Genomic DNA, 15,881 nt, shown 5'->3' with positions numbered 1-15,881 from the left:
CTTTTTTCTGTACCGGCCGGTATTGCCCGAAATTGGCCGGTAAGGCCAGTACGAGGCTAGTACGGCCGGTATTTTTTCCGATACGAAATAGGGGGGTTGAGCGTACCGGATTGCTAGTCGGTACGGAATATTCCGGCCGTAACGGCCGGTACGGTACGGAATCGATAACCTTGCTAATATCCCCTAAGGCTATTCGTAGGGTCGAAAAAAGATCCTTGAACTTAGGGTGTTGTGAAATACATGCAAAACAATAAAATATCAAGTACTACAACACACAAAAATTAGCGTGGTTCGGCCAGCTCTAGGCCTACATTCACAAGCAATGTCAAACAAAATTCACTATTATAATAGAAATTACAACCACACAAACTCTCAAAACCCTAATGCACTTAAAGGTGCCCTCAACACTAGCTCACTAGGAAAAACTTAATCTTTATCTTTCTCAAAAGGCAAGGATTTGTTACTAACAACAAAACTACACTACCACTCTATTTATAAGGTGTAACATTGTTCGTACTTCTTTTATTTTCAATGTGAGACTCACCTTTATTATAACTAGTTGCAAACCGACGCGATGCGTGGGAACAAATAATTTTTTTGTATTGTAATATAATATATAATTTTTTTCTTTAAAATTTGTTCTCCCTAAAAATTAAAAAAATTATATTCGATCCAATTTGATCTACTCAGTCAACTTCGGCCCCCCTCAATCCATTTTAGACTAGTTGGACCTTGAATTGATTTTTTTTTTTTTTTTTGGGTAGGTTTTCGTTCAAGTTTTGCACAAAAGTTCATTTCTTTTCTTAATTTTTGGGTTGAAAAGTATGAAATTTTATTATATTTGGTCTAAACTCTTTAGTTTTGAGTTAAAAAATAAAAATAAAATACTAAAATAACATTAGAAATTGGAAATATGAGCCCTAAAAATGCAATAAAAATGATAAATATTTAAGTCTTATTTGGTCCACATTGGTTCTATTCGGACCATTCTATCCACTTCTGTCCCATTTGGTCCTGTTCGGTCCATTCTGTCCACTAAAGTTCTATTTGATCTATTCGGTCTTATTCAGTCTACTTCGGTCCATTCAGTCCACATTGGCTCTATTCGGTCCACATTGATTCTATTAGTGCACTTCGGTCCTATTCGGTCCATTCTGTCTACTTTAGATCTATTTAGTCTTATTCAGTCCATCTTGGTCCCATTCGGTCCATTCTTTCCACTTTGATCCACTTCAGTTCTATTCGGGCCATTCGGTCCACTTTGCTCATATTAAGTTATTTTGTTCACTTTGGTACTATTCAGTCCATTATGTCCATTTCGGTCCTATTCGGTCCACTTCAGTCTAGTCTTTCCACTTCAGTCTTATTCGGCCAAATTTGGTCCCACTCGGTCCATTCTGTCCACTTAGGTCTTATTCGGTCCATTCGTTCTTATTCGGTCCTATTCTGTCCATTTGGTCCACTTTATTCCGTTTGGCCTAATTCAGTCCATTCAGATCACTTCAGCTCATCTTGGTCCACTTCGATCTATATTTGTGCACTTAATGGAAGAAGACATATTTGGGTTGAAAGCACCTAATTTAAATCCAAATTTATTTATAAATAAATAAATCTCAAACTCTTAATATCTAAAATTTTAAGCGTAGCATTTATTATTATAACGCTTTTATTGAGCCACATTAATGTAGCATTTCAATCCACTTTGGTACGGCTATATATATATATATATATAGATTAGCGCACCTCATTATTCTTCTAGTTGATGTGGAATTCCAAAACCAATGAGAAACTCTCTAAGCTTCTCCTATCCTAAGCTAGACTCAAACATAGGGATATTTGCTTCCACATTCCATTGAAATGGTGATGTGATCTTCATTTGATAGGATTATTGGCATCCTGAAGGTGCTTTACTCCCAAATTTAGTCATAGATTGATTGTTGAAGCTGCCAGTTCCATGGATGCCAAAGTATCAAATATTTTAATGATGGATGTTGGTATCGCACCCTGCTAGATCAGAAGAAACGAGACTCACGCAAGCAGGCTTACCAAGGATACACTTGGCTAATGTAGATTTTGTGCAATGGGTAATTACTACACCTGTCCTCTTGCTTGGAATGAAATTAGAGTTAAACATTAAGTATGAAAGTTGATTTGGCATCATTCATCCATTCCCAAGCATTCATTTATCTGTTAGCCATTCTAAATAGGGTATCAACTAGAGAAAGGCTTAGAATGTGGTTATGCTTGTGATGTGTTGTGTGAGTTTTGTATAAACAAAATTGAGAATCGAGACCACCAATTTTTTTTTAATGTTCTTCATTAGAGGGATTTAGTCTCAATTGCTGCTTGGTTTCGTGTGATAATTCATCAAATTGACTCCTCTTGGTCTGCAAGTTTCCAATGGGGTCTTAAGAAGCTTGAAGATTGGAAGGTTTAAAGCAACTTTATACAAGCTAATGTGGTTGCATTGCAGCATAATGCCAGGGTATACAACGGCAATATTTTATCAGAAGAAGCTATTATCAAGCAAATTAAACATGGTGTAAGATGAAGTGCTAGTTATTGTGAAGCAGTGCCAAACACTTTGTGTAACTATGCTTGTATGTGCTTAGGAGGAAGGTCTATTGGTAAAATGGTAACTGCCTAGTATTGTTGCAATTGCAGGGTGTCCTGCTGTGTTTTGAGTAGGGCAGTATGCTGTGTTTTGAAGTTCTTCTAGTGTTATAACCATCTCTAACCAGGTAGATTTGAGTCACAAGAGTCTCAATTTCGACCCACGTAAACCCAGGCAAAGGTCATATTGGTTGAAAGATGCAACTAACAATAAGTAGAATTAAATCCAAGTACACCCGTGTCCATGTGACAGCATCAGATCCTATTCATGTATAAGTAGGATGTCCAATCTAAATTTATAGATACTTACATCATCCATTCCTCCCCTTCAATTTATTCGGCATGCATTAAAGCACTACACCATAATGACATAAGTAAATAATTGCTTTCAATTACACCTAAATGAAATATAGAACGAACACCAATACAAACCCACATTTAGCATTTAGGTATATGTCGCAAGTTGTCAAAGTCATATGTACCATTAACATGTGTTTTCCTTGCTACCAAGTGCCTTTTGTTGGGGTGCCTTGTATTTACATCTAAGCATCAACTCACTTCCTGAGTACTGAAATTTTGCAATCACTGGCAACGGCATAAATGCCTTTCATAATAGAAAGCTAGATAACAAACACAAGCCAATAATAACTTGTAGCTTTGTTTGTGAACTTTCTTTTATTATTTTCCTTTAGTAATTTATCCAAAATGGAGATGCGTGAACTAATCACAAATAAATTGCAATCACAGAACTTTAAATGGTAATCCACACAAAAATTTGTAGAACCATGGAATAATTGTTCAAAAAGGAGTAGAATGCACCAATAATATGTGAAAGATAAGACATATCCTAGATAACTTCTAATGGGTTTATTGACTTTCATTCTCTCAATTTCCATAGATCTAGACCATGGTTATATTAATTACAAGTGTAGAAAAATGATAAGGAAAATAAAGTTGCAAAGAAAATGGCTATTCATTTGAAAATTTTGATGGTGTAACACTTTAATCTGAAAGAGCCATGTTGATCTCACACATCAAAGGTTAAAGAAAAGAAAAACACCTGTTTTAGGAAGGATGTCACGAGTAAGAAAACAAAGAATTATATTTCAACTATTAATAATAATAAAAAGGGGGCAAAGAAAAAGGCAAAGTTTGATGGCATATCCTTGGCAGTAAACAGAAGTAGATGATGAGCCATGTTAGTCTAAAGTATACCAAATAAAGCACAGGTGCTTGATTTCTCTTCCTTTTATCTTTTTCTACCATTTTATCTTTTATTTTGTGTCTGTGTGTGCGCACGTATGTGGTACAAAAGGTGAAAAAAGAAAAGCAGGTAAAGATTTTATAAGCAAGGGGTTTTTTTTTTTTTTTTTTTTTTTAAGATCAATTCCCAATAGATTAAAAATACAGAAAGGGAAGCCACTGTGACTGAAAACTTGTATTTCTTTTTTCCTTTTAGGGAAAAAAATGGTTTAATGAAAATAATATATATATTGAAAATCACTGATTTTTTTTTTTTTTTAAATGGTTTAATGAAATACTTATAAATGGAAGACTAAAAAATCATTCTGACCTCATATATGAATGGAAATGACTATAGATGTGCAAGCTAGAGACTAGGGAGATTTGCAGCTGCAAATATTTTAATGATTATTTAGTAATTTATCTAACCTTCTTTTTCAAAACCTACAGATTTTGATTGAGACTTGGTCACAAGGGCTTGAGGACCCCTTACAAAGAAGCTTTCAGAGTCATTTTTAGTAGGACTGGAGATCATGAAAGTAACATCCTTTGACCGACCCATTAAATGAAGTCCAGAAAAATGATCACCCCAGATATCATACGTATATTTATCCCCAAGCCTTGCCTTTTCCTCTGTTTGCCGGTTGTAGAGTTTGGACCCAGGAGCTCGAGCATGTGGAGCAATTTTAGAGGTTGAAGCCAGAAAAGGGGAGGAGTATAACACATCAGGGGCAGCCCTACCATGACAAGGAAAAGTAGCAGAAGGCAACAGTACAGGCTTACTAGTAGGTTTTCTGGATGCTGAAGGTTGCTCTTGAGTAGAAAAGAACAAGTTGTTACTGCTTTGCTTTGCAGGAACCTTGGGCTCCAACATGTTTACCTCAGTAGCAGATCTAGGAACTCGATTCTTCAGACACAGTCGGTCTGCTACTTGAGTACATGGATACCTAGCCTCACTAGTTTGTTCCATATCAGGAGACAGCGGCCGTGTACATTTAGGTGTTACAGATGTGACTGGAGACAAGGGAGATGAAGGTGTGGAATTTCCACTCTGACTACTAGACACTTCAAATAATCCTGTTAATTTGGAACGAGCACCCTTTCGCTTCTTTCGCCTTCTTCCCTTATCTTTTCCAGTTTTGACTGTAAGCTTACCATGTTGGGATTCTTCTATCATATCAGGATTCTCAACTTCTACAGACTGTGACAGCAAAGAGGTTGGAAATGTCCTTTCCTTTTGAGTGTCTAGGGAATCATTAGTTTGTTTACCATTTTCCAGAGTTGGTCTCACATGTTGAGCAGTCATTCCCTGTTCTGGGATCCCATCCTGGCCAACCGGAAATCTACCAACAGATGCCTGCAATGAGTTTTTGTCTTCCTCAATAGACGTTAACAGACCATCTATCTCATTGGACACAGACAAGTCACCATTTCTCTGGTTACAATGCACATGAGCAGTTTCCCCTGCCTTCCTTAAATTAGTAGCAATGGAACCCTTCTCGCTCTTGCATAAATAGTCCTGCGAACCATAGGTTATTATCACCTGGGAAAATAGGCAACAGAACACCAGTAACATCAAGGAAACAACAACGAGGACTGCTACAGAGGCTTTCTTCACTCTCATCCAGAAAACTGATTGATTACAGATATTGAGCATGTGCAGGGGAAGACGTGCCTTCATGGGAATCACAAGAATACCAGTAGCCAAGCCCAGTTCAAGATCTCTATGTACCATGGCTGCAGATAAATCAGACTGGTATGATATCAGAAGCTTTGTTGATTCCCCAGGTTCAAGAGAAAAACCTTTACAAGTATGTACCATAAATCCATCCATCCCACACTCTGTTCCAGAAACTTCAATTTTTCTCACCTCCAACGGCAGGTCTCCAGTGTTCTTGGCATAAAGCTCTTTCGAGAATGGCTGTGAACAGGCATTAATTGTATCTTCCATCTGAACTAAAATGTCTGGGGGGGAGATATTCAGAGGAATTGACAAGTTGAGGTTAAACTCTACAGTCTGAACAGGCTGAGACCCCTCCAGCAAGACCAAGGAAAGTGACCCTCCAAATCCCCTCAAAGATAGCCACTCCACACCTGAAAGATTATTCCTTATCAGAGCTGAGCTGCTCCACCCACATCGATTTGAAGGTTGGAAGAAAATTGGCCCAAACAATGCTCTACCATAAGGATGAACATAAGCCTCAGTTAGCGCACTCTCTGCCATTGAGAATCCATATTTTGCTGGAGAAGTCAACTCATTATGAACCAAACTACCTGATGGTGGCTGTGTGAAACCATCTGGGCCCCTGCATTCATCAATAATCTCTCCTGAGTTAAGGATAAGCTGCATTACAACTGGCTGCTGGCTGGGATTTTTTGCAGTGATCCACTTAGAGTGATGACTTCCAACCTGGACCATAGGGAAGAATATCTCTGGATCATCAAGAACAGACATACCACTTATAGTAGCTTGAGATTTCCAGTTCCCTAGAACCAATTCATCAGCTTCGGCTGCGTCCAGTGCCTTCAGACAATAAGTTCACAAAAGCATCTAGGTTATTGTGAATATAGACCAAGTAAGAATACATAGCAAGAAAACAACATAACTTAAGCATTAATATTCCCAGTCTGTAATGCCTACATTTATGGGTAAAAACTTGCTCAACCAGAAAGGAAGTAAATACAACAACAATAACAGCAAAACCTTTGTCCCAAACTTTTGGGTCAGTTATGAATTCTCAACAAACTAATTGGGGTTGGCAACATATATTCTAGGCTCCTGTAACAATTAGACATGGCAACAACAACAAAAATATGGACAGGCACTCATAGACCTTTCAAAACCGGAGTTTGGATGTTACCACTTACCATTTCCACGCATTTTGCTCCATCAAAGCCAAATAAATATAATCCAAAGAAAATTAATCAAAACTCATCAATTCATTCTTCTTTTATTTTTCAAGATTCTTCAGTTATTAATAATAACTTAAACGAAATCAAATATGTGCAGAGATGGGTGGTCAATTTTTGAGAGATTACATGAATAATTATTCCTGCTTAATTCTAGGTGGAATACTGACAGATCTAAGAGCATCCACGTCAGTAGGTGCAAATTTTCCTTCTATTTAGCACAAAAAAAACCTACTTTTTCTATTTTACACATCCAATTTTACAAAACACCCATATCAGTTTATCTATTCTACACATTTATTCAATAAAATATTCATTTTTTTACAATTTTTTATTATTCTCTCCCTCACTGCCCCTCTCTCACAGACCCAACAATACCAACGATCTCTCCCACACCCAGCCAGCATCATCACCCACCCAACCAGCATCATCAAGGAAAATCAACCCACTCAATCCGAGAAACAAACACTCAGAAACTCACTCAATCTGAAACCCAGTCAATCGACGCCATCGACGCTCTACTCTCATCACCAGCTCAATCCGAAACTGGCACGATCAACTTCATCACCAGCTCTGGTCTCATCACACCCATTGACACACCCCAACTCCGCTCTTCGCCGTTCCGTACGCCAGTCCCATACTTGAAAAAAAAAGGGGACAAAGTTGCCGTTGAAACCTGATGAAGACGACATTTTTTTTTCCGATCAGATCTGAGATGAGAAGAGAATGAATTTTTGCTTTCTCTTTTTTGTTTAGTTCTCTTTTTGAATGGCTTTTATTCTCTATTTTATCAAATGATTTGATCAAATGAGGAAAAGGGAGAGTGAGGGTTTGATGATCGGCGGCAGTGGAGGCATGGTTTGATCGGCGGCAGCGGAGGAATGAGGAAAAGGGAGAGAGGTGAGAGTGAGGGTTTGATGATCGGCGGCAACAGAGGCATGAGGAAAAGGGAGAGAGGTGAGAGTGAGAGCAAATGAGGAAAAGGGTGAGTGAGGTGAGGTGAGAGCAGAGACAAGGATAGAGTCAGGTGAGAGTGAGAGTGAGAGTGAGAACAGAGACCAAGAGAGAGAAAAAATTATTAAAATATTAAATACACATGCTACAGTAACCGTGCATATATGCACGGTTACTGTAGCAATTGTGTATTTATACACAAGTTTACACCCACTGATGTGGGTGATTTTTTGCTCAAATTGTGTAAAATTAGTTACTTTTTTCATTTTGCACATTTATGCACAAGCTGATGGGGATGCTCTAACATACCCAAAGTAAAATGAGGTTGCAAATTGTATTTTAAGTTTTATGCATTAAAAGGAACCTGCCTGATGTAGTGCAATAATGGGCCATGTAATTTTGAGACAAGCATTTTAAGTGAGATCCTTGGAAGTTTAAAAGTAGTTTGGGAAGTTGGTCTTAGTCAATTGGTCCGTCATGAGTTATGTTTGGAGCATTGGAAGTTGTAGCAATAATGGGATAGCTGTGTCTTGACTCTTGGGCTATAGAAAAGGTGGAGATATGGAAGTCTTTTTGGTAAGCCTTTCTGTATTGATTATGTTGTCTGTTATGTGTATGGTTGAGAATGGCCCCCCTTATCGTCTCCTTCTCTTGTTTTACCTCTGAATTTTCTAATTCTCTCTTCTTCCCTCTTCCAACCATATCACTACAAATCCTGAAACACATCTCAACATTTCAATTTTTTTCTTGTTCGTTCTTTTTTTTTTGGGGGGGGGGGGGGGGGGAATTTTTATAAATGACATCACTGAAAATAGAATAAGGCCAGAGAGACAGAAAGAACTCCTATAAGAGGAACGAGAAACATGAGCACAATGGAGAATAAGTAAAAAAAAAATGCTAAGATAACAAGAATGAAGGAACTCTAGCTGATACAGTATGAGATACTGAGATCCCACACATGATCTAGCTATCCACTCAACAATGAATCCGCCCCAGAACTTCTAAATCTGGGCCACCAACAGAAAGTATAAACCATTCAGCAGTACCCATAAATTCTAATATAAAACCACGAATGACTTTCGTTTTATTAGCACAATACAGAGTTTACCTAAAATGGTAAACAAAAGTCATGATTTCTTAGCGCATTAATTTTTTTTTTCTAAAATTCTCTTTGTAAGAGTTATTTTGTGCTTGTCTGTCTTAAAATTACAACTGGTTCATACCAATGCCTATCTATACCTTGCCATTGTTTCTATTTGGTCAGTGGCTATTGAAATGATTACTAACTCATACCCATGCCTTCCTACACCTTGCAGTTATTGCTATTTGGTAAGTATGCAGTGGTATGACTACCTAACATCTAGGTTAGTGGAGACCTTTGGGCACTTCTTTTAACATGTATAGTGGAGAATTTTGTGCACTTCAAAATCAATAGTAGAGATAATCCCTTAGGAAGGGAAGAAATGGGCTAAGGTTTTTAAGCCAGTGCAGGTTGGGGGGCTAGGTATTAGACGTTTGAGAAGTTTCAACTCTGCCTTGTTAGGCAAATGGTAGTGGAGGTATGGCATGGAGACAGAGGCTCTATGAAGGAGGGTTGCACGAAAACTGTGTCTAGTGCGTATGGTGTTAGCCTCAGGAAATTCATTAGAAGTGACTGGTTGAACTTTTCAAAACTCCTACAGCATGATGTGGGTGATGGTACTAGAGTGAAGTCTTGGGAGCATGCGTGGTGTGGGGATTGTACCCTCAAGGAGGCCTTTCCAGAATTTTATCGAATTAGTAGGGCAAAGGATTCTTCAATAGCAGAGGTTATGTGCTTTTCTACTGTGAGGATTCATTGGGATGTTCAATTTTTTTCATTCAGTGCATGATTGAGAGCTAGAATCGTTGGTTTTTTCTATGGACATTGTCTACTCTTTGTCTGTGCAGGGTCTTGGTCCTAACAAAGTTTGTTAGAAGCCAACATTGAGGAGAGGTTTTGAGGTTTAAGGATTTTATCTTTCTTTATACCCTCCTACTATCAAACCCTTGAAAAATGGTGTGGCAATCGAGGCTCCTCCAAGGGTAGCTTTCTTTTCATGGTCTGCTTCTTTAGGTAAGATTTTAACAATATATAACCTTCAAAGAGGGAGTATTATTTCTCTTGATTAGTGTTATATGTGCAAAAAGTGTGGAGAGTCTGTGGATCATCTTCTTCATCATTGCTCCATAGCATATGAGCTGTGTCTTTGGTGTTTTGTTTGGCAAGAAAGGAATGCTAAAAGTTTCGAAGGTTGTGAATGGTCTATGCTAGAGCTTAAGTCGTTTTTCTTTCATACTCTCCTTGAATGGAGTTTGGGTCTGTCTCATTTGTCATGTTTTTCCCTTCCTGTTTTACTTAATCGTCATAATTTTGGTTCCTGATTTTTGCCCCTATAGTACATTCTGAATGTACTTGAGTTAGCTATGATTTTTAATAATATTTTAAGTTACCTACATTAAAATAAAAATAAAAATAAAGACTTCACATCTTGCTACTACACAGAATCAGTGCATGAATCTTAAAGAACTTAAAACTTAACAAGTCGCAACTCTAGAAATTGATCAAGTTCAGGGATGTAATAATGCTCTAAAACATAGTATGGCATTTACTGATTTATAGTTGACATATAATTCACGTGAACATCAATGAAAAACAAGACCAATACTTGACAGCAGGAGGAAAAAATCTAAATGCATCTTCCATATGTGAACTCTATGGGCATTAAAATATATTTGAGAGGAAGAGGATAATTATTAATGTTTAGCCATGCTCGTTATATATATGCACACCCTGCCAGCTACTTAACAGGCTTTGAAACAGCCATCTATCTTCTTCGTTGTGTATGACATTTCCAAGCATTCATGGAGCATTATGTCAAAATTTTCCATCCCAGCTCAAATCTGTGATTTTTAATCTACTTATCAGCTTAATGCTGTCCAATATACATAATGGACTAAGATGCAATATTCTTGCAAGAGAAGAAATGTCACAATTTTCAAATAATCAAGAAACGTCTGCTTACTCATTAATGACAAGACAATGCACAGTCAGTCTTTTGCACTGAAAATCAGATGTAAAGAATTTAGAAACTAGAGCAAACTTGGAACTGATCCAATGCCAAAGGGATTCATCAACCATAAAGGATACGTACATATAGATATACAGGGGTACAATCTAAATACCTTGATATCTGATGGCGAATGCATCGCACTGCCCAAGGACCCTGTCCTTGTATTTCCAGATTCGGCCTTTTCAGACTGATACTCATATCCAACAGAAGAATTCAACTGATGTCTTAAACAGAAATGGGTTATGTCCTGGCAAGGAATTTCAATCTGAGGACTACTTGAGTCATTTGTCAGTATGAGTAATTTACAGTTCCCGTATATATTGGAGATTTCAGGGGAAGAATCACGCAATTCAACAAGAAGGTCAGTACAAGTAATCAAAGCAACTTGTGTGATGGTTCCCGGGAAAAGTAGTAAGCCTGCCTCGTATTTGATGTGGAAAAGTTTAGTGTCTGAAACTTCACTAATCTCAACAAAATTCAACAAGTAAGACACACCATTTCTCAGAGACATAACAACACCAGTAGTTTCACTGGCATCACATGACAATAGAGGCTGAAGAAATGCTGACACGGATACTGAAAGATCAGTGTAGGCAGCTTTCCGATCTAATTCAGCTTCAAGAGGAACCATAATTGTATCAGACTTGTCTAGTGAAGACCTTAGCAACTGCATACAAAATCCACCAAAAATTTTCCCCTCAGAATCGGTCGAGAAGTCTATCTCTAAGACTGTCTCAGTGCTACGAGGATCAATCTCCCACTTTCCATGAGGCCTCATTGCCAAAAGAGGCAAACCAACTTCATCACTTTTCACAACCAACTGATCCTTTTCAATTGGCAAACCAAGGTCATCAGAGCCCTGCGAATTTTCCATGCTACAAAGCACTTCAGTATAATGGGAAGAATGCCCTAGAGAAACTGAAATCCACGCAGTTACTTCCTCCACATGAAGGGTTTCATCAAAGGGATTGAACAAAGACAAATTCTTGCTCCACCCTCCACTGGAAGAAACATCCAGGCCTAATATAGGCTGAATTTCATAAGGTGACTCAATAGCAAAGCCCTTAGCTTGGACTAAGAAACCACCAGAGCTTGTCTGCAAAATCAAATGAGCAGAGGACAAGCCCAACCATCTAGGTAAGTACACAAAACAGATTGAAGCTACTTCACCAGGTCCTAGCAAAGTCTCACTAAAATTGCATGGATAGAACTGAAAGTCCGTACTGAATGGTTCATAGACATGTAAAATGCTGTCATTGCACGTATTTGCCACGGTCAAGAAAGCTAATGAAGGAAGATATAAATGCTTTTGTCCCCAATCCAGTACACTAGGGTTAATTTCTACATTGGGAGAGGAAGAACCATCAAAAGAACCTGCTTTGGTGGTCATCTCAGATTTCTTTTCTGGCCTAAATCTCGTGCCCTTCTGATTAAGTAAAGATCTTCTACAGGAAGAAATATAATTGTGATTAGGACTATCAGCTTGAATGGATGATAACTCATTAACATCATCTCTGGAGTTTAAAGAACAAGAAACAATCCCTCCTTTCAATAACTTAAACACACCATGGTCCGATGACCAGCTCTTATTACCCACCCACCCGCTATCCTTAGTAGATTCTTTCGAAGCATCACCAGCTTTGTGTTCATGTTCTTTAGAAGAAAAACCCGGTAATGTTGAAGGGAAGCAAAAAGATTGGGAATTGGCACAAACAGTCCCAGCATTTAAGTGGGTCCCCGGATTCCCATATCCGGAACTAGTATCACCAACACCAATATCCAAAAACCCAACATCATTTCCATCTCTATATGACTCACATGCATCATGATCCACCGACTTGAGCACCCCATTCATGAAGCTTGGTCCACATGTAGCTAAGCTAAAAAGGGTATATAACAGAACCACTATAATTTGAAATACTCTGACTCGGTGAAACAGTCCCCTGAAAATAAAGTGTCATAATCACATATAATGTAACATGTGAGAACGCTTTGCAGTTTACAGTAACATTACAAGTTGACATAAAAAAATAAAATCTTAAAAAGACAACTTGCATTACTAAGAGGGGGCCAATTTTCACTTTCTATTTCTGGGCATCCAAACAGAGCGGCGGGGTCAATAGATAAAATTAATATAAGACTAATTAACAATATCAACATGATGCCAAGAAAAAAAATTTAAAGAAGAGAGAGAATGAGTTGCATTAGCACACGATTTGCTTAAAAAATAAAATTCCAACCTTTCAAATATATTTATTTCTATAAAATAAAAAATAAAAAATTACTCAGTAATCACTATTTATTGATACTACATGTTATATCCATGTGATTTTAATTAAACTAAAAGATAAACCAAAAACGTAACAAAAAAGCAAACTAGCAGTAAATTAATATACCAAACAAACCCTTTAATTCCAACAATTTTGGAAGTGATTCTTATCTTCACTTTGCTAAAAACCTAAAAAAATACAGCTCAAAAATCGCTCCGAACTTTTAAAAAAAAAAAAAAACATAATAAGTAAATCCGATTCTCAGTTAAACCCACACGCTTAGCTCAAAATCAGTTAAAACTTAAAAGTCCCAAAAAAAAAAAAAAAACCCATTTCCCGAACCAAACAGCTCCAAACGAAACCAAAAAAGCAAAACAAATTTTCAAAACTAGAAAACCAAAACCAAAAAAAAAAAAAATTCTTTCTTTTTTTTTTTTTTTTTTTCCCTTAGAAATCATCAAAGTGATTTTACAAAACAGAGAATCGGAAACAAGGAAAGTTAGAGAGAGAGAGAGAGAGTGTGAAGTGATAGAGTTACCTGCGGCGGTACATGGAGAGTTGAGCTCTGATCGTTAGGGTTTCGAAGTCCATGTTTGAGCAGGAGAGAAAATCATCTGCTGAAATTTTTTTTATTTTTTTTTGGTATTTATTTTCTATATTTAGGCTGGCTTTGAATAAGAGTGGGTTTTTTTTAGGAGCTATCTATGATATAAGCAAGAGAGCACCACCTGATAATAGCGAATTAATGGCATCTTTCAGTCAGAACCAACCACACTGTATAGAGAGAGGAATTTGAGAGGGAGACAAAAACTAAAAATGACGTCAACCGCACTGGTTTAAATGTGAAACTACTAATATGCCCCCTACACGTGGTACTTGTCCATGTATTTTTCTTTTTCTTGGATAAACACTGCACACGATTTCCTTGTAGGTTTGCTTTGGTATTTTTAACAAACTGATACATTATCTTTACTGTACTATTTATTAAACACATCTCATCCATTTCTTTATTTTATGGTATGTAATAAAATGCTTGGAATGCAATAGTTATTTTTAATCCCTTGTCAAATTCATCCTCTTTCTCTTCTTTTTTTTATGAACGAAAATATGTGAGCAGAGATGATCATTGTGGTGGACCCTTATGGGTGTGACCATTGGATCTTTCTCTTCTTTTCGATTCCAATCATGAAAACTAAAAAAATTTGACCTTTTGGAGCTTTCATTAAGGTTGTGCATAAGAAAAAAAATGAAATTTTGAAATTTTAGAGCAATATTATATCTCTAAAGGTCCATTTGGATTAAGAAAAAGTTAAGAGAAGTAAAATAGAGTTAACCAAAAATTAGATTAAGTAGCTAACTCTATTCTCCTCCTCCCCACTTTCCCTCTCTCCCGCGCTCTCAATCCAAACAAATCATAAGGTGAAAAATTTTTAAGCGTGCAATCATTTTTTAATGCCCGTTTTATTCTTTGAATTAGGGGAGTGACAAAATATGATTATAATCCATTATAAAATTAAGTGAATTTGGATTTAAAAAAAAAAGGGTAAAATGGTAATTATGAAGCCAACAACCCCGTCGACTTGTGAGCGTTGAAGGGAAGTTCAAGGACTTTAAAATAATGATGATGCTAAGCCAAATTTTTAAAAAATAATTAAAGCTCCTGTTTAGTTAAAGAGGCAATCACTTGGTAGCCATTTAAGCGATTGGCGCATGGATACATCATACATCACGAAGCGCATGGCATGATACACGAAATTATTTTACCAACATAGCGACATTTCCACCAAAAAACCAAGTACTGAGCTATGTACTACTAAAAAAATTGAAAATGGCAAAAGGTCTGTTTTGCCCATTGGTAGGGTTTTACGTGGGCCAAGGCCCACTTGTCATGTAAAAGAGACAGAACAACAAAGGAAAGAGGAAAGACTAAACAAATCAAAGTTTAAAAAAAACATCGGCGCCTTGTGGTCCGAGCCTGATGAGCTGACCGCACCGCAGGACTCGGCCTTAAAAAGGTTCGAGTAACGTGTCACTCTTTTCTTTTCTTTTCTTTTTTTTGTCTTTGTGTGAGACAAAGAATGGTAGTTTTGAGAATAAAAATATCGACAGCAATCTAATAATGAGCGTCGAAAAAAGAAATGGTACAATGTTTGGTGCACTTTGAATCAAAATCCAGAGTACTACGAAAATGAACCCAGGGACCCATAAAAGGCTCTCCCACATTTCATAATGCTAATAATAACACCTTTGAATGGGACACTAGTCGAAATATACTAAACGTAGATAGAGGCCATACAGGGGGTCCTCATCATCTTTCTCATAAAGATTAACGAGACTCTCACTATTTAAGAACAAGTAGTAAGAGCAAATTTAATCAGGAATAATATTTAGGTTCATTTTAGTTGGGTGTAATACTTATCCCTCTTTCTTACGCAACCATAGATTGATATTGTGGTTTTCAGGATTCATTTAATCCATGAGGTCATATGTATAAGTCTTTAAGTTAATACTTTGAGGCCATTTTAATGGATTTCTTTTTTTTAATTACCTAGGGGTCATTTGGTAACGTTGTTCTAGTAACGTTATTTGTATTTTTTTTTTTTTTTGAAACTAACGTTATTTGTATTTTTTAAAAATACATGTAAGTGAAAAAATTTGTGAAAATACGTGTAATGTTGTTTAAAAACTGAAGACATATATTTAAACTCCTAGACCAAACGACACCCTAGCATGTGTGTGCAATAAGAGATTACAATTATTCCAAGATTAGTCAGGTATTCTAAAAATAGTATTTGTGCAT

The 15,881-nt window shown here is 37.1% G+C and overlaps 1 protein-coding gene across 1 annotated transcript; it reads right to left on the bottom strand.

Moving 5' to 3' along the window:
• Positions 1 to 4,190: 4,190 nt before the first annotated feature.
• On the bottom strand, positions 4,191 to 13,853 carry LOC115994161. The gene is made up of 3 exons (XM_031118224.1): positions 13,620 to 13,853; positions 10,924 to 12,754; positions 4,191 to 6,379 (listed from the first exon to the last, which is right to left on the bottom strand). The coding sequence occupies exons 1-3, from the start codon at positions 13,670 to 13,672 to the stop codon at positions 4,280 to 4,282; spliced, it is 3,984 nt and encodes a 1,327-aa protein (XP_030974084.1). The 5' UTR covers positions 13,673 to 13,853; the 3' UTR covers positions 4,191 to 4,279.
• Between the last annotated feature and the right edge of the window lie 2,028 nt (positions 13,854 to 15,881).

This window comes from Quercus lobata, chromosome 6, assembly GCF_001633185.2.
Source record: "Quercus lobata isolate SW786 chromosome 6, ValleyOak3.0 Primary Assembly, whole genome shotgun sequence".
Taxonomy (NCBI): domain Eukaryota; kingdom Viridiplantae; phylum Streptophyta; class Magnoliopsida; order Fagales; family Fagaceae; genus Quercus; species Quercus lobata.
The sequence above is the reverse complement of the archived record's forward strand: the minus strand, read 5'-3'. Positions and strand labels throughout refer to the sequence as shown.

Excerpts from the sequence above, each read along its gene's own strand:
- LOC115994161 (XM_031118224.1), bottom strand. The coding sequence starts at position 13,672 with ATGGACTTCGAAACCCTAACGATCAGAGCTCAACTCTCCATGTACCGC. Across the intron at positions 12,755-13,619 it reads CTCTCCATGTACCGCCGCAG|GGGACTGTTTCACCGAGTCA; the intron begins GTAACTCTATCA and ends CTTTATTTTCAG. Across the intron at positions 6,380-10,923 it reads ATTCGCCATCAGATATCAAG|GCACTGGACGCAGCCGAAGC; the intron begins GTATTTAGATTG and ends TATTGTCTGAAG.